General features: G+C 40.1%; 1 protein-coding gene across 4 annotated transcripts in view; it reads right to left on the bottom strand.

Annotated features, from left to right (window-relative positions):
* Window positions 1-283: 283 nt before the first annotated feature.
* Window positions 284-26,510, bottom strand: part of MGAT4C (MGAT4 family member C) — a 323,932-nt gene continuing 297,705 nt past the window's right edge. For all 4 annotated transcript variants that reach the window (XM_079991837.1, XM_079991838.1, XM_079991839.1 and 1 more), the window contains 3 exons: window positions 7,940-8,092; window positions 4,065-4,212; window positions 284-1,868 (listed from right to left, as the gene is read on the bottom strand). In XM_079991837.1, the coding sequence (XP_079847963.1) occupies window positions 712-1,868; window positions 4,065-4,212; window positions 7,940-8,092 (1,458 nt within the window). In that variant the 3' untranslated portion in view covers window positions 284-711. The remainder of the gene's footprint in view (window positions 1,869-4,064; window positions 4,213-7,939; window positions 8,093-26,510) is intronic.

Raw genomic sequence — 26,510 nt, 5'->3', positions numbered from 1 at the left:
ACCTAAAAATTGAATTGGTGCATCATTTCAATGTAATGAATCATGGTAGGACCATACATGGTGACTGAGATCAATAATAGTTTACAGAACTTGAGGTGAACAGAATGAGCATTACAGATTTATAGCAGAGCATGTATTTTCATTTTAAATAAGTTGCAAAGGGTATCAACACTGTTTTCATACAGTTCTCACAGTAGAGATTACCACCTTCATTAACAGGAGTTCTGTCACCAAAACTTTCTTCAAAACAAAACAAACCACCAACCACTGTACAAACACAAACCACCATTACATTTTTAATTTATATGTGGATACGATGGAGTCAAATTCTTTTGACAATATACTGGCACAGGCCTACAAAACCTTTAAATAATGAAACAGCACTTGCTTTGTTTAGTACATCAGATTTTCCCCCAGAGGGGAGATGAAAACAGAGAAGTGGATTTGGAGCTTGAGAGATGAACAAGAACTTGTTTGCACTTCCTAAAAAAAATTCAAACATTCCATCAAACTAGTAGTTGTATATTGCCTGACTGAACTAGTAAAAACTAGATTGCTTTTGTTTGTTTTATGATTTCCCAGATTGACAATGTCTTTAGTAAAAATCGGGTTGGGTGGAGTCATTTAGGGAGTGGCACCATTTTTGGGATTCAAGCGATGGGGCCAGCTTCCCTTATAAGGAAGGGGAAAACCTACTGTGGTACATTTGCCTTATTGACTTGGGCTCTGTGAAGTCCATATACTAATGCTCCGAATGATCAACCATTCCTTTTGGCTTTTGGTAACAAGTATTCTCATACAGTTAATATCAAAAAGGACTTTGTGCTCCACATTTGTAATTTCAAAGTTTCCATTTTTAAACTCCCCTAGCCGCAAGAAAGTAGTACATTGCCTCCCTTTTTTGCCACCAACAATTTTTTCCCCAACTTCCAGAGCCCCATGATGCAAGATATCATTCTGTCGGTCTTCTGTCCCAGTGACAACTTTAATTCTGCTAATTTTAATAGGTTTTTCAAAGACGATCATATAGAAATCTCCAGTCGAGGGAGCTTTGCCCCAGAAGTACTCGTCGACGCTACTATATGCCTTGCTTGCCTCGTAGTTTTCAAATACATTCATGTTAGTGTGCAGGTTGGCAGGTGGGTTATCAGGAAGGTCAAATGAATCCTCTTCAAAGTCATCATCTTTCAATTTATTCTCAGCACCCTTGTAGGATGAATAATATCCCATATGCTGGAAGAGAGATGGTTTGAAACGTATCACATCCTTTTGAGCCAACAGCCCACGGAAATGTATCAGCAGCCAGTCACAAGGCATTTCCTGGTAGAACATCAGCAAGAAATGAGCCAGGCGAGGGAGATCATGGGAATGGTACAACTTCCCAATGTAACCCAACTTTGAAAATTCTAACGTCACCCAGTATGTTCCTTCTCGTGAGGTTATGACTTTCTTAACAACAGTCAAGAAGTTTTTTGCGCACCGAACATCATCTTCTAGCATCACGTAATAATCAGAAAGGTTAGCACAAAAGTTAAGCAGGAAAGCATAATCTACATTTTGCTTGGAACGAAATTTCACTCGGTCCTCTGGATCATTATAATTTCTCTTAAGGCCATCCAATACAGGATAGTATTCTTCAGGCGTATGGATCACCATTAATCTCCCAGCAATTACATGATGGGCAAATTTCTGTGAAATATCCTGAACCATCCCATCACACCAGGATGAATCAAACTCTGCCAGGTGGACCACTACTGCAATTTCCTTCAGCTCTTCATAACTTGACTGCTCAAAGATGGACTTGATTGTCTCCAGCAAATAATTCCCCTTTTTCCTTTTGACAGAGGACAGTCCAATGGTAAGATACCCTGAAAAGGAGAAGCAAATAATAATAATAATAATAATAATAATAATAATAATAATAATAATTAAAAATAGAGACTACAAATATTGTCAGAACATGGGAACATAAAAAAGAGCCTACTGGATCAGGCCAATAGCCCATCTAGTCAGCATTCTGTTTTCAAAGTGGCCCACCAGCTGCCTGTGGGAAACCTACAAGCAAGCCCCAAGCACAACAGCACCCTCTCCTCTTATGGTTTCCAGCAGCTGGCATTCAGAATCATTACTTCCTCCAGCTGTGGAGACAGAGCATAGCCATCATGACTGGTCTCACCTTTTATCTCTACAAGATAAAAGCAGAGTTGCTGTTTTATTCAAAATAAGTTACCTGAATCACAAAGGCCATAGAAAATATATGACCAGCAGGCCTTTTGCCTTTCCCCCTTTTAGATAGCAGATCCCACCCCAATATCACATCATAAATGGCTTTTGAAACTACCTAGTTTTGTGTGTCTGGTGGGTGGGTAGGAGAGATATTTTTTTACAAAGTAAAAGGTCTCCTGAATGCATATAATTGTGAAGATTTTTTGATTGCTTTAAGGATAATATATATTGGCTAATCTTGATACCTTTTCTCCAGAAAGATGTATTGGGAGCACATAGAGGCTATTGCATTAAACATCAGTTGTTAACTGCAGGAAGTAGTGTGAGATGTGAACTAAAAAAGCCAGGAGGCATGTGTACAAAGATGCTGGCAGGAAAACAATATATTTATAATATTAATGCTATACACTCTGTTTGGGGAATGGGAATTTTAAAGTTATGGCTCACAAACTGTTTACAATTCCATCCATTAGGGAATAAATGGCAAATTAATGTCTCCCCTCCCCCTTTTGTACTTAAAAAGGAAATAAAGCAAGGACTCTGATCCAGTCATACTCATGCATTTAAAATTGTATTGGTGTCAGAGGCAGAATTAAGCTCTGCTGAAGTCTTCACTGTTTAACTCAATGCTCCTGAAATATCCTGATTATGCTTAAAAAATAGATTTGGGGTTGGTCAGAGAAAATTGGATAACAACATGTTGGTGTCTTGAATTCAGACAAACATTCATCCAAAGCATGGAAATTGATCCATATTCATCTTGTATGGGTATTCAAAGAATCAAAAAACAGGCATTTTCTGAAACAACATATGAACGAGAACACAGCTATCCTTTGAAATTGTGCTGCTCTGAATTTTGCAATACAGTTCTCACACCATGTAGTGTGTACAAAAATGCAAATACAATGGTAAAGTGTGCATACAGATACATATATTAGTGACAATAATGTAAAAAAATGAATCACATTAGGGAAAAATTGCTTTGCAAAAATGTGTATATTATGGAAAAATGCATATAAAATGTGCATAGTAAGAGAAATTCACATCAAAAAAATGTTGAATTAATTTCTCACGAGGTGTTTAAAAATAAATAAATCACAAACTGGTGTAGACATGTGGAGAACTGACCTAAAGGAAAAATGAGAAAATGAAATTGACATATTTGCTCATCACTAATGCCACCTAAGCATGGGATGCGGGTGGCGCTGTGGGTAAAACCTCAGCGCCTAGGACTTGCCGATCGCATGGTTGGTGGTTCAAATCCCTGGGGCGGGGTGCGCTCCCGTCGTTCGGTCCCAGCGCCTGCCAACCTAGCAGTTCGAAAGCACCTCCGGGTGCAAGTAGATAAATAGGGACCGCTTACCAGCGGGAAGGTAAACGACGTTCCGTGTGCTGCGCTGGCTCGCCAGATGCAGCTTCTCACGCTGGCCACATGACCCGGAAGTGTCTGGGGACAGCGCTGGCTCCCGGCCTCTTAAGTGAGATGAGCGCACAACCCTAGAGTCTGGCAAGACTGGCCCGTACGGGCAGGGGTACCTTTACCTTTACCTTTACTTTTTAATGCCACCTAAGTATCAATCCTATGCCCTTCCTAAAACTGTGCCACAACTTAGGGGGTTATGAAGGCCTCTTCCTTTTTGTGTTCATGCACTCTGCATATATGACATACACATTCTGCAGGAAAGTAAAGTTTATCAATTGAATACTGAGTTAAAGCTTCTTTCACCCAACTCTACTAAGCAGCAACATCCAACTTGCAGTTTTTTCTCTGCTTGCTGCAATTAGGTCAGATAAAAATCTTGCTTTACTTAATGAAATCGAAATGTTCAGATACTTACTTTTTCTTAGCAAAGGTGTGCCAGCCAGATAGCGGTAGGAAACATTTATTGATCCTGAGAAATTGGACAGATCTTTAAATGTGTGAACGTATCGCTCTGAGTTTAATTGATGTGTGGCTGTTTCTCTGATTAACTGTTTGTCTCCATCCTAGCAGTTGGTAGAGAAACAGAAAAAAGCAAGACATTCACAATTCAGAAGCTAGTGTGAGGAATGGGAAGGGGTTTAGGGATGAAAACACATCCTTACACAGCAAATATATGTAAATTAGTCCCTATTAGCCTGGTTATAAGCATGTGCAGGTGGTTTCAGGTAGAATCAAGCATTATCATTTGCATCAAAAACAGTATACATCCAACTTGATAGGGGATAGAGAAATATATTCAGATATGTGATTCTGAATCTGCACTGTCAATATGTGTATATATTACTTGCTAAACTGGAGGATTAATGTACAGGATGTGGATCAGGAACACAATGTCTGTGTTTGGATAATCATATATTGGTTTATTAAACTGAAATATCAATACATTTTTTGTTATTTCAGACACTTTATTCTTTTTTGGCAAACAATTTGGGAAGGCTTCCAATTAACTACATTTTCCCATTACTTCCAAATTCAGAAGCAATGATTAACAGCTTCAGAGCAAGTTGGGATGTTCAGTCAACCTCAAAGCAGAGTTTAACATCCTGGCTTGTTGAAAAGTTGTTAACTATACTGTCCTCATTTGGATGAAATAGGAAACATTGTTTAATTAGAGGTTGGCTGGTCGGACTAAAACCAAGGAGGAATAAAGGGGCTGTGCTGAATACATAGTCAGAAGGTTAATTTGTATCTCTGATTATCAAGCTGAGATAGAAGATCATCCAAAAGTTAAGAAAAGATAATATATATTTTTTTTTTTTGGGGGGGGGGGAATAGAATTAAATTCCATTGACAGTCAGATAGATAGACAGCTTGTTAAACATTGATGTTGTTTAACATGCCTGGGGAGATTAATAACTTTCCCATTTTTATTTGAATATAACGATATTATATATTAGAATTATTTTCCCATGGAACATGAGTTCTGCCCATGAAGTACAGATCCAAAATACTCCTTTGAAACAAGAACACAATGTGTTTCCAATAAAACAAATCCAGACTGTATGAAAGGTACTGCTGTACATTTCAGAACTACCTCCCGTGCAAGTGTCTTCTTCAAGACACCTCAAAGCCATGCTTCATCTATGTATATTGTAGCCATTTCTCTCAAGAGATGTGAAAACCGCTTTGCTGTAGCATCTCAAAGGAGGTTCTGCATTGAAATGTTGATTTTCCTTCTTTTTTCCATGGCAACCTCAATGCACATTTTAGGCAGTGTTGGTTAAGGCAGACTACTAGACACATGGAATGCATTCTGAATAAGGCATGGAAACCCAAAAGCTCTATGTCTCTATTTGTTGTACAATACTATTGAAAAAGCTTCAAAAGTCCTCTTTTTTTGGAGTGGACAGTGCTGGTTTCAGATTTTACATTGACTTTGGCAGCAGTGTTGCCTCTGCCCACTGAGAACCAGCCCTGCCATTAGGAAGAGAGAAGTGACTGCATTAGCCAGCAGATTTTGGCTGTCATGAAATGGCAGCCAACATTGTTGTTGCTACAGAGAGGGATATTCTGCCTCAGGTGCCAAAATAACCTAGCTGGCTTTGAATACTATGCTCCATGACTTGGCACTATATGTTGTTATGTCGCAGGCAGGAACACGCCAACCCTGTGCCCATTGGCTTTTCTCTCCCCCTGGGAATGAATCCATACCACCTCCCAGAGGGAGAGGGCAAGGCATACAGAAAATACTTCTCCTCCACCTCATTCTTTTTATTTACTTAGAGAGGGTAGGTGAAAAGGTAGCAACACCAAGGAGTTGGAGCAACAGAAGACTCGAGGTTGAGGGGTCATTCCTGGACAATGTGCCTTGGCAATGACGCAGCTGTGCCAATCCCTGACACCATAGAATCATAGAATCATAGAGTTGGAAGAGACCACAAGGGCCATCGAGTCCAACCCCCTGCCGCCATCCCACATATAATCTTCCCTGGCATCCTCATCTTACCATTTTCCCCTTGGATAAGTGAGCATCTTTATCACTGCTCCCACCACCTTGACATGAGTATTCAGAGGGCTAAGGATTTAACTGATCCATGGAATCTGTATAATTCTTTTTCTCATGAATTTGAATTTATGAGAAAGGAAGCTCTAAAAAATGTATGTAGCTTTCTCATTAGACTTTCCTATTATGAGGACACATAAAATATATCAGATAGTCCAGGAAGAAGAAGAACAACAAAAGTGACAAGTTCCAACATCCTAATATATAGGATAAGCTCAGATGTAACATGAAACCATGGTCTGTTTAGCTAAACTGTGGTTTGTTTTAACATTTGAGCTTTGGTCTACTCACAAACTGTGGTTTGTTTGGCACTGACAATGCAGGATCTGCAACCATGGTCTGAAGCTAGTTTGCAAGTCATAGGTTGTACCATATATATATTAACAAAAACCACGAAGTGTCTCTAGATCATAGCTTGTCTGAAAGTTCAGATCATAATGTGTGAACTTAACTATGGTGAGTACAAAGCATTACTTCTCATTATGTCTAATCTCAGACACTGAATGAACCATAAAATCTCGGAAGAAATAGACAAACACAGCAGAGGCTCAGCAATGAGATGTGCCAAATTTGTTTTGAAATATACAATGGAGGGAAAACACATTTTATTATAAAGAAGTCAAATAAAGCACAATACATCAGGCCATCTGGGAAGTTCACAAAAAGATCTAAAGACAAGCAAAACAGAAACAGCATAAACCACAATAAATAAAAAATCCCAGATATGTATCTGTGGGATTTTGAAGCAATTAGCAAACTAAAGGAGGCATCAGCCAGACTGACAGAAAATATGGTATAAGCCACATCACATCTAATCACAAGTTAGGGCTTGTTAATAAATAAAATCCTGCCTACAATCTTAATGCAGATGGTGCCACAAAAAGAAGCCATATATCAAAAGCTGAGTAGAATACAAAAAATAAAAAGGACCAAATGTTGGGTTCTCTTACTTGGAAATGTCTTGCTGGCTGAAGCCTGAACAGCCATATACAAAAGTGAATCCTTTCTGTGGTGTTTTAATAGCAAGGAATTTTGTAATCAGTTGGAAAAACAATTCATTTACTTTGCCCAGTTCTTCTAAGTTGGGAGAATCCTCCCTTCAAAGTCATCTTGGGTGGGCAAATGTGGAGGACAAACCACAGCCCATCCATTTCATACTATCTCTTTTTTGTGGGTTTCCAGAAGCAGCTGGCTGGTTGCCATTGGAAAGAGAATAGATGGACCTTTGGTCAGAGCCAACATGGCCGTTTGTTCTCCCCCCAATAAAAACACAGACATTTAGGAAGTGGCTGAAGGATTCTAAATGACTCCAGCTGAAGACAAACCAGAACTGTATGTTTGCAGCTTCAGCATCCAGTATCCTGAAACCTTCTACCCCTTTCCCCTGGCCAACATTGCTAGAGCTTTGGGTAGATTCCATCTTTTTCTGAACTCAAGATGTGCAGCATGGCTGATGTTTCAGTGCTTCACATTTGCTCAATAAATCATGCAGAAATGAAGAAGGCTCCAACAGGCAATGCTATCATTGCTTTCAGACTCATCTCTTCAGCAAATAAGTAATTGTTCACTCTGTCTCACAGACCACAGACAGTTCAGCAATCCCTTTGGACAAGCTATCACACATTTTATGACTCACGGGAGAGGACAATGCCCACCCTCACATACCTGTATTTGTTTTTGTTATCCAATAGTTTTAAAGGGTAGTTTGTTCCCTACACCAAACTTACCAAGACATAGCTATCTTCAATGTATAAGTTCATGAACAACAAGCAGATGACAAGGACTCCTAGGAAGGAAACTGCAGATCGCTTTCTCAAGCATCTCATTTTGTCCAGATAATTCAGTGTGAATCTCATATGGAGAAAGGCATAGGGCATCTCCTAAGGGAGAAAAACATAGGGAAATTAGGTTTTCTGTAAAGCTCTTGGGGGAAACAATTGGTAAGGTGAAATTTTAAAAACACTACAAAACTTTTGCTCCTCAGAATTTCTTACATCTCTTCGTGTCTTTATCAGCTGCTTCATGTCATATAAGAAATCATAAACTGAATTTCATAGCCTAATGTTTACAAACATGGAAAAGCTTGACATATGAAGTAATAATAATAATAATAATAATAATAATAATAATATCCAGTGTAAAGACATCACACCAATTTCTTACTGATCTCTCTCAAATATAGCTTGTGTCTAAAACACTATGCCCTCGTTTTTTAAAAATGGCTGACATCATACACATTACACAAGGTGGTTTTCAAGAAATGTGCACAATTTACTAGGTGTACAGAGCTTTTGGCCATCCAAGTGTTGTTGAAGTACCATTTGCATCACCCCTGACTATTGGCCATGCTTGTTAGGGCTGATAGGAATTGAATGATATTGCTAAATATCATAAAAGAATGAATGAATTGGACAAGGCTTGGCCAAAAACACTTCAAAATGCCATAAACCATAGCAGCAGAACATGCAACGAGAAGCCTGTGAAAATAGATAGGTTTGTAAAACTTTCTTTAAAATCAGAAGCTAGCTGCATATTTTTTGGAAGGGAATACCACTGGATAGAAGCCACCACTGCAAAGGTCTTACCAGTGGAGGTAACAAAACTGCACACACATTCTTTTCTTGCTCCCTCTGTGAAAGGAAGAACACACAAGGCACAGACATTCCATGTGTGCCTCAGAGTAATAATAACAAAACACTACCAACATTTATGTGACTCCAATCTGAAATTGTTTACGCATCTCTACAAAATTTAGTCAAATTGTATGGGCCTGAACCTAGACTGTAGTGTTGGGAATTGATCAGTGAATGTTTGAAAGCAGTTAGTTAAGAAAACATTAAGAATGCAAACAAGGCATGGCAAGTACAAATGGCAAGCAACTGAAGCAGAAGTTTTGCCTTAAGAATGTTTATAGCTGGTGACAAAAATGCTAGTTGTTTTCTGCTTTTAAAATTCAGCTTTCATTGAACTCTCTCACATGGTTCTACCAGAAATAGGTCACGTTACCCTGCAGCATAGCAGGGTGAGTCCCATAACAAGTTTGAAATTCCATGCGAGAGACCTGAATCTGTTCAGGGTGCTTCCAGATGAGAGATGAAAATTGCAAATGCTTCACTGAGATATCACAGGTGAGTCTTAAAACTGTATTTGGATTTCCCCTGAAAAGGGTAAATCTGAATAAAATTGGGGGAGGGGAATAGGAAACGGCATTCTGATGACAACAGTGTTGTGTGGACACTGCAAAAAAGAACCTTGTACACATGAAGAAGAACACCGACCCAGAATTATCACCTATCCAGAGGCCTCATTTATATGTTCATATATAAGTCTTTATCAAGACCTACACAAAGCAGCCTTCAGAAATCTACAGATATTTACAGTGGTACCTCGGGTTAAGTACTTAATTCGTTCCGGAGGTCTGATCTTAACCTGAAACTGTTCTTAACCTGAAGCACCACTTTAGCTAATGGGGCCTCCCCTTGCCGCCAAGCCACCGGAACACGATTTCTGTTCTCATCCTGAAGCAAAGTTCTTAACCTGAAGCACTATTTTTGGGTTAGCGGAGTCTGTAACCTGAAGCATATGTAACCTGAAGCGTATGTAACCTGAAGTACCACTGTATCGGGAGGTGGGAATGCAGCAAAAGTTTTGTTTGGAAGAGCTACATCTGAAAAGAAAATTATCAAATACAACTGGAAAGTTCAGGGCTTAAATAAATAAATAAATAAAATGCTGGAGCCATACCAAGGATGTATTGAAACAGCAATGTCATAGGTGTGGCGCAGCATAATGTTGCATGTGTCAAAAAACTTATTTGTACTTTTATAATCACTAGATGGCAGCATGGATGCATATTATCTTCTTTCCTAGCTCTGTTTGCCCTACTGCTTTTTTCATTAGGTTATCTAAATGCATCACCTGTTTTTCTTTTTAGCACACTTAGAGCCAAATCTGACTTAACACTTTCCCTACATGGAGGAATCCATATGAAAAGTTTATATCAGAATCCCAAACCCACATGGATTTTCTTCTTTTTATTTGCTGTTGTTGAGGAGGAAAACCTGAAAGAATAAGATGAAAACTGTCTGTTTCTGCTCCTAAAGGCATGCGTCCCATATCAAGTAATGAGATGACTATGTATTAAACAGAAAAGTGAAACATGGGATAATTAACATTTCCTTTGAATTTTCTGGGGTTTTTTTTATTTTAAAAAAATCACAAATTGCAACCAGGCAGAAAGCACAGGCAAAGAAAAGAAAAAAGCCTCAGAGTAGAGGAAGGGTGTGTGGGTTGAGAAAAATGGAAATGTTAATTTGCTCCCGCACTTGGGAATAAAGGGACAAAGACAATGAGAATGAGTTAAACTAAGGAACACAAGTTAATTAATTAATTTGGGCTGCAATGCTAAAGCTGTCCAAAGATGAAGAACAGTTTGATGTGGCCTAAGTGCATGTCTGGAAACATAATTTTGCTGTTAAGTTCATGCCAAAAGACAAATAAGCACAAGGCAACCCCAGCCAGTTTCAAAATAACATGCACAATTAGAATGTCTCCTGGTGTTCTTGGCTTGGCCTTCTATTTTAAAAAGACTTGGCTGGTAAAGAGTTAGAGCTGGAAAACATAAACCCTACATGGCACTGACATGTACTATTTCCCCTCCTCTATATGTGTTGCTCTGGATTGTATATCTTTACAATTTATGGCTCAGTTGTTGCTCTGCCTTGCTGACACACTGGTGGTATTTAGGGGTTGACCATGTCAAAGCCCCATTCTCATCACTCCAGTAAGAGAGCAACTTTTCTGCTGGTTCTTCAGTACTTCACCACTACTCAGCCACACTAGCACATCAGCAGTCTGCATTCCTTCAAAGCTCCTACATTAACAGTCCCATTTCGTCACATATTTAGGATCATTAGCGTAGCTCTCTGTCATTTTATCCAGAATTAAAGGAAATGTGGCTATTCAAGGGAAATGTAGAGGTTTTTTTTTTTTTTTTGGGGGGGGGTTCCCCAATGGAAACAGGGCCCGAGTTTTCAATCTCTTCCTACTTCCTACTTCCTACCACATTAAACACAGTGGCATTCAAAGATGGGTCTGCCCATGATGTTGTCATGGAAACATTGCTTTCTTGCGGTGCCATGTGTGAGGTGTGTTTGTTTTTTATCCATGGAGAGCAGACCTGAAGGGAGTCCTTGTTGGACGCAGTCAGACCCACCCGTTAGGAGGGAGCCCACCACAGCCCTGCCAACCCTTGACCCAATTGTGCAGGCAGGCTAAATTCAAGATATCCAATTGGAGCAAATGGGCTGTGGCATTTTCCTATGGCAGGGATTCCTGTCTGCTCTGGCTGCTGTGGCTGTGGGCTGGCCTTGTCCCTCAAAGCTGCTCTTAGTGGTAATTTGCCATGCACCACATGCAGCTGTTGGTGGGGCTGAATCCAACAGTGGGCAGGGTGAAATCAGGGATGCAGTGTGGGGGCTTCCATAGGGGCCATGGTCCTGGACATGAATTTTTGAAGGGGTGTGAAGCAGGCAGCCCCACACAGTGCCCCCAACATTGTCCAGCATTCATTTCCCAGGCATTGGAGGAACCAACGCTCAGAAAGAGAGACACCGGGATGGGCCATGCTGGGGTGGATCACACCCGCCAAGTACGGCGTCAGCTGGTCGGTCTCCCACCTGCACCACAAGAGCAGCAGCAGTGCTAGGAGCAGCAGGATCCAAGACAGTGGCTCTGTGGACAGCAGCAGTGCTGCTGCTATAGAGCCAGTCACACAGCCCCATCATGCTGGTTCTACAGTGCTTGACACATCTCTTAGAGCAGGGGTCAGCAACCTTTTTCAGCTGGGGGCCATTCCACCATCCCTCAGACCATGTGGTGGGCCAGACTATCTATCTATCTATCTATCTATCTATCTATCTATCTATCTATCTATCTATCTCTCTCTCTATCTATCTATCTATCTATCTATCTATCTATCTATCATCTATCTATCTATCTATCTATCTATCATCTATCTATCTATATCTATCTATCATCTATCTATCTATCTATCATCTGTCTATCTATTTATCTATCTCTATCTATCTATCTATCTATCTATCATCTATCTATCTATCTATCTATCTATCTATCTATCATCTATCTATCATCTATCATCATCATCTATCTATCTATCTATCATCTATCATCTATATCTATTTATCTATCATCTATCTATCTATCTATCTATCTATCTATCATCTGTCTATCTATATCTATCTATCTATCTATCTATCTATCTATCTATCTATCATCTATCTATCTATCATCTATCTATCTATCATCTATCATCTATATCTATTTATCTATCATCTATCTATCTATCTATCTATCTATCTATCTATCTATCTATCATCTATCTATCTATCTATCTATCTATCTATCAATCAATCATCTATCTATCTATCTATCTAATCTATCATCTATCATCTATCATCTATCTATCATCTTCTATCTTTTTTGGGGGGTGAATGAATAAATTCCTATGCCCCACAAATAACCCAGAGGTGCATTTTCAATAAAAGGACACATTCTACTCATGTAAAAACACGCTGATTCCCAGACTGTCTGCGGGCCAGATTGAGAAGGCGATTGGGCGGCATCTGGCCCACGGGCCTTAGGTTGCCTACCCCTGTCTTAGAGGCACTATCAGGAGGCAGCCCAACGCAGCCCAGTCTAGTGCCCACATCCACTGCTTCTCCTCTCCTCTCAGTGCCTTGTGCTTCTGGATTCTAGTTGGAGGAGAACATCACTCTTGATTTTTGAGGGGGCACCGGAATAGGGGTGCCTGCAGTCAGCAGTGAGGGCTGGAATGCTGTGGCTGGCTCCTTCACTCTCTGCCCCGTGGCCCCCAGTGTGTGTGCACCCTCTGTTCAGAGGAAACAGGTACTTGGGGGGGGGGGAGGAATCAAAGACATTGCATTCCCTATCCCTTCCTGCTTCTGTCATTTCCCCCGCATCCACCGCATTCTAATTCCTATGTTAATCACATGGGCTACCGCAGCCAACCAATGATCAAATAGCGAATGAGATGGTGTTACAATGCTACACATCCATTCATCTTGGCCATATGGCGATGTCAGTGAAGGCAAACAAAGTCCATTGAGAGTAAGAGCACTAGTAGCTGAAGCCATCAATCTCATCCATGATTTCAGTCAAGTGGGTATCACACCGTAACTGAAGGCCATCACAAAGCTATGTGGTCAATTGTATTTGCCTGCATAACAACACCCCTGAAGACAAACAAAGCCAACTGAGAAAGCAACTGAGAAGAAGCTGGAACAATGTTGCAAACACTGTCACAGACACTGTGGGAAATTGTCAGAAGGGTGTGGGGCTTTTGATGCAGCTCAACGTTTGTACAAAATAAAATAATTAGTTTTGTCTTAGCCCTGCTTAATTGCCAGCATCAAAAATCCTAGCACTGCAGTCCTAAGCATACTAATTTGGAAGTAACATTTTGCATTGATGGAAATTGCTCTGAGGTAAACACGGTTAGGATTGGGCTGTAAAACAAATATCGAGCACCATTTAGCTTTAATAAATGCTTATCAAAAGCAAGTGATGTGTTCCACCTACGAAATCATTCAGAGACTGTTGCAAGACTTGTGAACTTGCTTACAGTACTTTGCAAATGCTTCTTCCTGAAATAGTATCAACCTATTGCACTTGTCAGCAGCTATGGTTGCCTTCCTTTGTGCTTGGCCAATTTATGTTTCTTCTTTTGCTCTTAAAAGACTGCACACGATGCCCTCAGGGTTATGTACTATCTCACCTTCACCAGCTGACAACTCCAGACAGTGGGAGGATGCTTAAAAATATCTACCTGAACAACACAATCCTTTACAAGGATAATAGGAAATGTATGTGAAGGTGTTCAATATTGTGCCATAGTTTTCCCATAATACATGCATTTACAAATATAGGACCTAATTTTTCAGCTATTGTTGGCACTGAACTCGAAATCAAGACAAATTAAACTGTGGTCCATGGTCACATGTAGACTTCCAGTAAAATTACTCTTTGTCCTATGGAGAAAGCTTGATAATATTTATCAGCAAGGAGCAGAACATTTTTTACCAATATACAACAGACTGGAAAATGTCATCAAGTGGCTAAGAAGAAACGTATTGTGGGAATAATGCCAGAAAATGTAGGGATGAGTGGATTATTTCTGCCCCCAAATAGAAGCAGCACCAGGAGTTTCTTCTGTTAATGGTAGAAGCATTAAAAAGTGGACTCAGGGCAGACACCTTCCTAAAGTCCACATTCTCATTTACTTCAAAATTCTCTACCCATTTTGAAATGTAATCTTTATCTGCAGACACCACTACACTTTGTCACTCTTTTAATTGCCTTTGCACACATCTTTCATCTGACATTTTAATTGATTTGCCTTTCATTGATTGTCATGTGCATATGTCATCTTCTATTCCATCCTTATTTTAAGGGCACGGAGCATTTATAAAATCACCCCTAAGGAATGAGTCATGCCAAAAATGAATGATCACAACACCTGTCAACACTTCCCATAAATTAGCTTTAAAATTGCTCTACAACCTTTTCAAGAGCTAGCACTCGAATCCTGTGCTGGGTGGGACTGCCACTTAACCCAGTTTCCCCATTACTGCAGACTCTAGTTCCAGGCATGGAACTCTCCTTCAAAGAAAGAACAAAAATGTAGGATCCCAAACTCTGAGTGCATGCCACAAGGTGAGGTAACTGCCGTCGGTGGCAGAATCCACATGGGCAGCAGATCGAGCCTCCAGTAAATGTTTCACCTGCTGATTCTGCAGCTGTCAGATGAGCCTACTTACTCCTTGCCATGCGCCTCATGCCACCTCTACAGCAGACTTGTGGAGGTAACGCTCCGCTTTGCAAAGGCAAACCTCGCACCAGACATGCAACAGTGTGTCAAGGAGCGTTACGCCTGCTTTCCCTGACCTTTTGCCTTCTTGGCTAGAAAACAGAGTCCCCCCCCCCCGACCTTTTGTCCTCTTACAATTTGTTTGTTAGACATATCACTTAGCTGGAGCATGATGGGGGGGACACAGAAGTAATCAAGTATTGGGGGGACATTTGAGGGAAGCACCTACTGACTCGTGTATTTGCTAATGCTGGAAATGTGCGTAGATGGAAATACGTTAAGCTCAGGGCGATTTCACTACAGTTTCCAATTGTTGACTTCTGCTAATAAAAGTAGCCTCTGCAGAGCTAGCCGGCAGCTTGCTTGGAGCACACTTGCCAGCATGCTTCTGCACAGCTCACCTGCATTCAGCCTCCTGTCCTCTCCATTATTCCTACACAGCCTCTTGGTGAATAGGAGGTGCTACTGGTCTCTTCCCACTCTTGTTCCTGATGTAGATCTTCACTCACACCTTCTTCCTGGGGGAGGGGAGGGCGGAAAACACCTTTATTTTTTGTTCACCACATGTGCCTTAATATTGGGCCAGCCCTGATCATTGTAGCTGTAGTGATTCATTCTAGCAGCTTCACATATTTATTTCTCTATAGTAAAGCTAAATTAAGCTGACATTTGGGGCAATGAAATCCATTTTACACTTATGCACTCCCTGCCCTTGCAGAAACCAAGCCAATCCTATTGTAGTCCATCTGATTGCACAAGAGTTGATCCAGTGTCATCTGTTCAACCAATATACTTAATAGTTATCAGTTTAATGAGTCCAGGGTAGAACCTATTATTTTTAAACAGACACCACCAAGATAAATTTGGTATGCATTACATCCATACAGAATTGAATATATTCCACATTAAACAAGTGTGCAACAGAGTCAGCACTTTGAAAGCGATTTATATTCTATTATGTTGCTTTGAGTCCATGGAAACTCACTGCCAATTGGTTTTTCTTTGGAGAATAAACTAATTTTTAAATCTATGTATTAACCTAGAGCCAATTCCATGTGCATCATTTTCTAACCACCCCTCCCCTTTTCTTTTTGGAATGAATTCCTTTATTGATTAGGAAGCTTCTGTTGGGGTGTTCAATAAAAGGTCTTAATGAAAAACTTATTTTAGAAAAAGATTAATAATATAGCCAGTGGAAACCAATTTCTTCATGTTTAATCCCCTAATCTATTTTACATTATTTCCCAAGAGAGCCCTGTACTTCATGGATACATGGTGCAAAGAATCAATTGTGCTGGAAAAAGCACATGGAACATAGTTAGATGTTTCAAAACCCACCAAGTTTCTACAAAAAAGTATTTCTAAAATACTTTCACAAACTTTGAACCAAGGGCCATTTGGGTGCTACATAACTGTGGTGCTTTTTCATGTTGTTGCATGAAGGACATTTCCTCCCACACTCTCCCAGTGTGCTTTCTGGGGATTTCTCTGCATAGAAGGGAGTTGGAAAACCCTGGAGCATTCATGTGTATTTAGATGGATCAAGGGCTACAAAAACAAGCTGGCCTGAGACAGCTCTTACACGTGTGTCTTCAGAGTGTTCTGGAACTGCCATCAGTTGTACAATTGGACAATGTATGATTGGCAGCAGCCCATTTTGGCAGCACAGCATTCCCACAAATCTCAGCTCTAACATGGAGGTGCCAGTCAAGTTCTCACCAGATCTGAGACATGATTTCCAATGCATATGTCAAAATTTGCTTACTTGTTGAGGGAAAGCATATTAATGAGTAGCTTGGCATTTGCAAACAAAAACCAAAAGTCATTCTCTACTTTTCATCCCTTTAGATGCTAATCACAGCAGAGTCGCACAACAATCTCCACTGCTCGACTGTGCACTCCCTGTGCTGGCCTACAGAAAAGCTCTAAAAGGCAATCAATTTCAAAGGTTTGCATTGTTTTTTCTTTGACAATAGGAGGCTGTTATACTGGAGAATACTTGCTTTAGTTTTATGAGTGAAGGGCCAAAGACAGAAGGGGTGTGGCAGCAGGGGAACAGCAGGGCTGGAAAGGGGAGGGGCAGAAAAGGGAATCTGTGGTGGGTAGAGGGAGTGGGGGTGCTCAATGTGTGACACAAAAGGCACTTACTGATACTCTATTGCCCACAACCACCTGAAACTCTGATCTACAATCTCATCTATTGGATTCTACTCTCCCAGACTACTGCAAAGTCATGGCAGCCAGAGGGTTCAGGAAGTAAAAAAATGGAATAAAAAGAATTAATAAGTCTCCAAATATAAAATGTTGCTTTCATTAGCAGGCTGCATTCTTGGCTCACTTACCTGCATTCAATAATGATTTCATTTTATTTTGCAGATTATGAAAGCAAAGGACTCTAAATGCATTCCATAACTTGCCAAATGTAAACTCAACTAATATATCATCACTGTCTTCAAAGACAACAAGTCTCAGAATAATATGAAAAGTGAAGGAGAAGCCGATCCCTGTTTACAGGTTTCCCATCCCACTGTAATTTCATATGATACCAAAAAAATGGAAAGGCGGGAGGAAAGACAAGTGTCATTAGGTCTATTTTAACAAGACTACATTACTATGTCCCGTTACAGTGAGATGTTTTACATTCACACAGTGACGTTAATTGCTATACTTTAAGGTTTCAACCTGTTGTAGTGGATGTTCCATTTGTGTCATGGGTGATGTTATATGCTTGCATTCATATCTATTCGCAAACTTGAGCTAACTTGAACTGAATCATTAACATATCCTTTGGGAAAGAAAACCAGAGATTTTTGTATCATGCACTAGATTATCAGCTTTCCCCAAGCTGCTACCCTCCAGATGTTTTAGGATAGAACTCATTTTATCTTTGACCACCATCTAGGAATGATGAGAATTGTAGTCCTAAACACCAACTTTTTAAAAAAGGAATCTACACTGTGTGTATGTGATTAATTTAGTACCGTGCTGTGCTGAAATCTGTCCACCAATTTCTATCATGTTGTCATCTTCTGTGAAAGAAGTTTCCATGTTTCTGTCTCATCCATAGAATACTTTATAATTTCTCAAGAATTTCAGTGAGTGCAGGGTTTTGTTTCTTGTTTTGCTTACCTTGTCATTGTGAGGTGGTTAAGTATGGTGTATGAGTTTTTTGTCCCAGTAAACATTTCTCTCGCACTCTGCAGCTTTCCTGGCTACTAAGCTTCCTGATCTGAAAAAGCCCCATAGGAGGAATTAGGTCATGATATTTCCCCCTGAGGTTTGACTGAAATGCAAGCACTCAGGAAGATTTCAAAGAGCAGACCAATGGTAAGTCGATCTGAAAATTTAAAGGACACTCACAGACACCCCTCAAGCACCTCAGAGTTGAGGCAAGCACAACAAAACCCTGCTCTCCACCTATGTGAATTTTACCAAAGTTTTCTCTTCTCTTTGATAATTTTCAAATGCAATTATTTTTCCACACAAATTAATAGAGAATGGTTAAAATAAATGCTGGAGAATCTTTTAGCACAGCAGCATCAGTTTAATAATTATATTAAGCAGCGTTATTTTTGTAGAAAAAGAGATGTCAGAACTCACCACGAATACCTCCCTTGTTCTCTTATAATGGAAATGGTGTCTTCCTGAGAGCTGCTAGAACTGAGTTCTGGCTGAAAAACAGCCCTGGTATTAAATGCCAGGCAGTGTGTTGTTTTAAAAAATAAACAGAAAAATAAATAAACCCAACTGCATACCTATGAATCTTGCTGTGAACCTACCACGCCCAACACAAGGACTGAATTGTAATTGTCCTCTAGTGAAATGGCATCCCTGTGCTTATAATTGGAAATACTGTTCTCTCATACACAAACACCAAATCTGATTTGTCTCACATTATACCCAAGCCCGACAATATATTTCAGTGTCAGAGTACCATTAGAAAGATCCATAATTTATCCATGAAAAACTTTTGTTTTTGCTTTAAACAGATTAATTATACATTGAGATAAAGTCTTTCATGTGTAACTAAGAAATCTCACTCTTATCTAATGCTGTTTTAAATCCAAAGTATCATTTCTTAGACACCCTTCACTGCACAGGGCTTTCCATATATATATATACCATCAGTTCTTAAGCTCTGTGGGGATCAATGAAAACCATGTTCGAGATGTTTTAATTTGTACACAGCAGAACAGATTGGGATTTCATTTGCGGCAGTGTAATTGAGATAATACCCTTTTCCAATAAGGCGGAATATTAGATTTTCATCCGTGTGCCTCCATTTGGAAGGTGGCAAAGGAACCGTTTTCAAATAGGCATAGTTGCTAAGGAACATCCCTGTCCCTGAGCTTATTCACCCAATGCATAAACCTCAAGGAGAAGGTATGCCAGCAGTTATGTCAGCACATTGCAAATAATGGGACTAAACTGGAATTGTGCCCATATCCTAGGCAAATGTTCTACTGTTAGAGGAGAGAGATGAGGCAAGCATCAATACAAAACTGAATATATTGGAACAGCAGCTGCTGTCTTTCAGATGGCAGCAAGAATGAATCTAGGTGGGTTAAGAACATGAAATGAGCCATGTTTCTCATTCACATATCTTTCATTAGGTTTCATTTGTAATAAGCATAGTCACACAGCAAGCTGTTCTGTATTGTGATCAGACCACTGGTCCTTCTAATTCAGTACTGTAGACACTCACTGGTAGCAGTTCTCAAGAGTTTGAGCTTGGGAACTCCAAGGTGCAAAATATTTGCTCTAGCCCTGAGTTATGAACCTTTCAAAGTGAAAAGGTGGATGGTTGTTTACATACACCCATGGTTGTTTTTCTGAGGAAAGATATTACAAGAGATTATTCTTTCAGGGCTTGTTCTTGCTGAAATCTTACATTGTAGCTTCACATAAAATCCATAGTAATAAATTATATTCCATTCCATACATATCAAAGAAGATGTGATACACATAAATATTTGTTCTTATCCACTGGAACGATAAGGTGCTATCTAACCCTTGGGCAGGTTTGCACTAAAGTCTTGAAATTCTACCTCCATTTTCAATCAAACTGAATAAGTCATAAATCAAAGCTTATACATGAAGGTTAATTCGCGCTCTTTCAGATGGAGTTTTTCTGAGTCTGAACAAACATCACTGTCAGCAGGAGCAGCAATGCAAAAAAGAATGGCAAAGACTATTCAGAAAAAAGATGTCCAAAATTAGCAGACAAATCCTGTAGTCTACAAAGTAAATGAAAGACTTGGCTTAAAAAATAATAATGAATATATTGCAGATGGATCATAGATAATTTTTGTCTTCATATGCCTAGTGTCATTTTGTTACACATTTCATCGAAATAATTACTTACTAATGAATTAACATGCACCATCTGCCTATTTTGCTATGGGATCCATCTCTGCAGCTAGCCTTGAAGGCAACAACATAAATGGCTCTATTAAGAGAGTAAATGTGATATAAGTTTGTGAAGGCAGCAAATGCAAGTGATCCAATTAGAACAAGTTGCAAACTTTAAGGACTACAATTTCTTTCCTTGCATGATGTAAGGAAAATGAGATGATGCTGATGCTGATGATACCCCACCTTTCCTTAAAGGAGCTCAAGGTGACATCCCATGGTGATCCTCCTCCTCTTTGCCATGAGGTATGTGAAGCTGAGAGACTGTGACTGACCCAAGGTGGTCTAGTAAGCTTCATGGCTGTGTGGGGATTTGAACCCCGGTCTCCCAAGTCCTAGTCCAACCACTGCACCTGACTTACAATTGTTCTGATGTTGGGTAACTTGCAAGAACAAAAAACAAACATATTGCCATAGCCATGGAAATCAGGACCATCAACAGTAAATGTGTGGCATTTGTTTGAGCAATAAATTCAAGACGGACTGTCATGCAGGTATACACGAGGATAGAACGGCACCTCCAAATTCAAAAAGAAAGGAGGGGAGAACTCAAGTAACATACAGCCTGAAAGTAGTGAATGGTGATGTAGGAACCAGAGCTCCAGCTTTGGTTTTATAACTACTTGTTCAAGGCAACAACTGGAATGAATATACCCAATAACATTTGCCATTTGCCATTTGTTTCTTGTTCTCAAATGTTTGAGCTGGAGCAGGTGCAATCCAGTTTCTATAGCTTTGGTGTGTTCATTGGGTAAGCATGCTTCTTTTGACACCCCCCCCTTTCTGGTTTTTCATCTGATTTTTCTCCTGTGGGGGTTTTAGATAGAAAGAGCATCTTGACTTTCAGTGCCTAAGTGCTGATCAAAAGGAAGGGGAAAAAAGCCAAACCCATGCACTCTGCAGGTGTTCCTTCTTGCTCTTGTCTACCGATCAGTTTTAGTGACTTGGATGTGCAGAGCTGCCAATATTAAATGTAAAAGATATCACACCATGAGTACCATTAGCTTCCCAAGTTATATAGGGTGCAATTATTGATTTCTAAGACTTATTTTTAGTCTTTTATCATGGGGTAAGGCACCTGCAGGAAAAGCTTGTCATTTTTATGAAGCTGCTCAGTGATTAGGTACTCCCTATTTACTGATGATTCTTTAGTACAACAGCATCTACAACGGCAGACAAGGTGTTCCAAAATATTTCCATTGCAGTAAGAAATCCACCCCAAGGGCCTTTGTATCTGCTAGCATTTCCAGTTGCATAACCTGTTAATACTCGTGTGTGTTATCCACATGTGCCCAGATTTATTTTAATCATGTTAATACATCACTGTGAACTGCTACTTTACAAACTAGGTAATTTGTTGCCTGAAGGCATTAGACTATATGCTGAAAACTTCATGTTTCAATAAGCAACACAGTTATTTCTCATTTGGAATGTCTAGAGGAGAGTGAGAGAGATAGTTAGAAGGATGTGTTACCTACAATGAGCCTCCCATGAATATTTCAAGTGATGTGATATTCATACTCATCTAGTGAATCAACCTCGTTATGGTCTTTGCAAATTCACAGAAAGGCACATAATTGATCTGTAGTCCATTGCATAGCTTAACCCAATTATTTCACAAGGCGGGGGAATCTACCTTCAGTTATTCACAAAACTCTGACTTTCTCTTTGCTGGTGATAAACTGGATTATGAATTCTTTTAAATTTTAATTGTGGGGACAGTGAACAGTGAGTGAATGGATAAATGGGGTATGGATGGGATGAATAGGCTATCTTCTCTACCACTGACTACGCAGATTGCAGAGGATGAGTAAAAGAGTGGTTCCCTTTGTCTTCAAACAATTGGAATACGGCCCATATATGACCCCTAAATGATTATAGATTCCAACACCTCTGAATTTAATGAACTGAATTAGGAGGATCCCAAACACTCTTGTTGAGTAACTTTGACTGGGCAAACACTATACATTTAAATCACATCTCCTCCTACAACCTATAATCCTGGGAACTGTGATTTACCCTTCACAGGGCTATAATTCTCAGCACCCTTAACAAACTACTTTTACTAGGATTCTTTGGTGCAGGAAATGTGCATTTAAATTTATTGTGCAAATGGAGCCTACCACTCAAATACAATGCTAATAAGAAATGGAATTGGAATTGGCACAAATTTTTCTTATAATGTGGGGGTGGGGGACACAAGATGAATTTAAAGATTCTCCCTTGGTAACAGCATCCAGCACATTTTGAGGAAAGCAAAACTAACTTCAGTAAGACTGGTGATATTTCTCAGGACATTTCTCACTCATATATTCCAAGATAAGCAGAATTTGGGCTCAGCAATCTTTATATTCTTCTTATGTATGTTTTTTCTTAGAAAAAAACACCCAGTGAGTTCCCCTCCTTCTTTTTAATTCCCCTAAGCAATGCCATTCTGACACAAGGTTTTCAAAGTGTTTTCCTTTGCCGGTATTCTTCTGTGGACCAAGAACATTACCTCAGAACTGGCCTTTAAAGGAAATGCTGCTCTTGGTTGCCCCGAACAGACAGACTATGTCAGTGTACATTAAAAGAGAACTAGTATTATATATTATGCCAGAGCTTTGCAAACCAGCCATTATTCTTCCACTAAAAGCAGCCCTTGTGACCTCTGCTTCTGTGGAAGACACCTGCAACAGATAAATGCCTGCCCAGCAGAACTATCTGATTGGGAAGTTCATTGTGAATTCTCTTTTCCCTGCCAAGTTTTGGGGTGATAAAATGGTGTCAGTCTAATCACCAAGAGTAATATTATCATTCAGGGAAGGATACAAATTAGTGAATGATCACCACCACCCCTGGCTTGTTTCAGAATTAAGCTCAGCAAATGGAGGTGTTTTGCCTGCCAATCATAAAACACTCCACTATCTTCAATGCCTGATTACAAAATTCAGACTCTTTGGTGCCCAGTGATAATCAACAGAGTGTGATTTCTGAATGAGTCCCTCACCCGTCAGTAAACTGTTGTCCCACATCGTGACAATACTTGGCTAGATGGATACATAGTTGGACACTGGGTAGGCAGTTCTCATGGTTCCTGACTTTGTTTTTGTTTTTAAAAATCATTTTAATAATTGGGGTAAAAACCAAACAGCTCTTAGGAAAGAAAGTGACACAGAGAAAACAAGTGGTTGTTGCCTAGTATAATAAAGGAAAGGGAAAGAGTCATAATCTGGCTAAAACACTTGGGTAAGCCTGAAATAAAGAAGGCTGATCGCCGAAAAATTGATGCTTTTGAATTATGGTGCTGGAGGAGACTCTTGAGAGTCCCATGGACTGCAAACAGATCAAACCTCTCCATTCTTAAGGAAATCAGCCCTTTGTGCTCACTGGAAGGACAGATTGTGAAGCTGAGGCTCCAATACTTTGGCCACCTCATGAGAAGAGAAGACTCCCTGGAAAAGACCCTGATGTTGGGAAAGATGGAGGGCACAAGGAGAAGGGGACGACAGAGGACGAGATGGTTGGATGGTGTTCTCGAAGCTACCAGCATGAGTTTGACCAAACTGCGGGAGGCAGTGGAGGACAGAAGTGCCTGGTGTGCTCTGGTCCATGGGGTCACAAAGAGTCGGACATGACTAAACGACTAAACAACACAAGCCTGAAATAGAGGCTGGGGCAGATTGGTGTCTGGAATTAAGCCAAGGTGCATTGAAGGATTTTAATATGAATTTCTCCTAATTTGCTTGTATGCAATTTTCCCTAAAACCTGCATTTTTCAAAACCAAATACCCACATTTAATGCATTTGTATGTTGGTTTTATGCATACTTTCCTCTAGTTTGTGCACTTTGGGGTACATGACTTCGCTGGAGAACTGCATTGCAAAATTCAGAGCAGTGTGACTTTCAAAAGATTATTGTCTTTTGATTAAGGTGTTGTTTCAGAAGGCGTGAATGAGGTAGATTCACTTTTAAAAGTGAACTTAATATAAACTGGGTGCCTTGAGCAATGGTCTGGATCAACATCCTTCACTAGAATCTGAATTCTTTCCCCTCATCTGGAATTTAGTGCCCCCTGTCAGTGGCAGACTTTGGGTTCTCAAATTTGAGTGGCACCCTGTGCGATGCTAAAATTCAATGCCCCCCATGCCTCTTGCACTCCATTCTACATCACTGTTTTGGCACCGCCTGCAGCATGGTGCCCAGTCAAACTACACCAGTTGTGCCACCCTAAAACTGCCTCTGCCTCTCCCTTTCTTTGAGATTATGATATGCTCATTTCAAATAAACACCACTTTGCAAAGAAAAGCCCCTTTCGTGCTGTAGTCAAAGTTCTCTTTTGATTTGGTTTCAATAGCAGTTCTGTGACCAATCATATGTGAAAAATAGGTTACAACGAAGAAGCTCCAGGTCTGATGAAAGAAAGGTAAAGCCAGGGATACGTGTAATTCTCAAAGCTTTCATTGTTAATATTTTATGGACCTCGCTGGTGTGCCCTGAAGTAGAAGCACACACACACACACACAGAGAGAGAGAGAGAGAGAGAGAGAGAGATCTTCCACTTAAGCATGCAAGGCAAAGTAATAGGTTTCATCTCTAGACGGGGGGAGGTGAAATTCAAAGCGCAACCAAGATGTCAGGTGTAAGAAACAAAACCATTTTCCTCCATCTTATTCGTGACAGGCCTTTCTTGTGAGGCTTGGCCTTCTCTGCACAACAGAGACATCGCTGGAATACAAAGCTTTACATAAAATGACCAATGGACTGAAATCTGATCTATACAATATCTGAGGTTTATTCACTCCCCATTTATAATTCATATTGCAGAAGTCTCCAATAATCAATGCTCATCTCTTAACCAAATACTGAAGAAGACAGTGATTAGCCCATGCAATCTGTCCGCATTCTGGATGTATTTGCATGGTGGAAGGGTGGGAAGAATATCAAAGAAAAATCATTCTTTTCATCCATTCGTTGGCCCATCTCAGTGATGCATAAGAACCATTTATTAGCCAAAAGTGAAAGATCTGTATCAGCTAAACAGCTTTAAATTAGTTATCTGAAATAGTAAGCTCTGAAATTGAAGAGGCTTTTCTCCCCATTACATGCTTCCATTAATGCATTTTTCTAAGAACACAGCTATGTTAAGTGTTTGGGTGGTCCCACTAAATGGAGACAAGTGTTAACTAAGCTTAAAAAAAAACACACCACACACACACAGCCTGCATTCAGTGACCCATATCACTGAGACAGACAAACATAGTTTGGGCAAGAACTGGGTAAATAAGGTTTATGTCAAAAAGCCTTCTGCATTGTAACTGGAGAATGAAATTAAGGACTCCAACAGTTATATTCTTCTTTTTAAGTAAGATGGAAAATTTGCCATTAACTATCACAAATATTTATGATTCCGATGTAGACTTCCCATCATATTTTCATGATTCTTTTTGACATCTGCAGGTGCTGACTTATGACCATCTACTTATTGAGGGTGGTTTCAGTGTTATCCTAGATCCAGGGTTGGATTGAAACTGTCCTCTTTTCAGCAACATCACAAGCTCAGGAATCTTTGCTTATATAACAGAACTACAGGTCACGGATATCTGGTGCCTTTCACACCTCTCCTTGTGATACTACACATTTGTCTCTTCTTACATCAAAACTGTTTTAGGGTGGATTATTATTATTTATATATTTATATATTCAGGTCTGTGCCCAGGGGATCCAGGGCACAGTCCTTCAATGGCTGCGCTCGTTTCTCTCTGGTCAGGGACAGAGGGTGGTGCTTGGGGGGGGGGGAATTGTCGTCACGCCACTCCTTGCTGTGTGGAGTGCCGCAGGGTGTGATATTCTCCCCAATGCTTTTCAACATCTTTATGCGCCCCCTCGCCCAGCTTGTCCGGAGTTTTGGGTTGGGCTGCCATCAGTATGCGGATGACACCCAACTCTATCTGTTGATGGATAGCCATCCTGACTCAGCCCCAGACACGCTGATCAG

Source organism: Podarcis cretensis, assembly GCF_951804945.1.
Source record: "Podarcis cretensis genome assembly, chromosome: 10".
In the NCBI taxonomy this organism is placed as follows: domain Eukaryota; kingdom Metazoa; phylum Chordata; class Lepidosauria; order Squamata; family Lacertidae; genus Podarcis; species Podarcis cretensis.
Note: the sequence above shows the minus strand (reverse complement) of the source record. Positions and strands in the feature narration are given on the sequence as shown.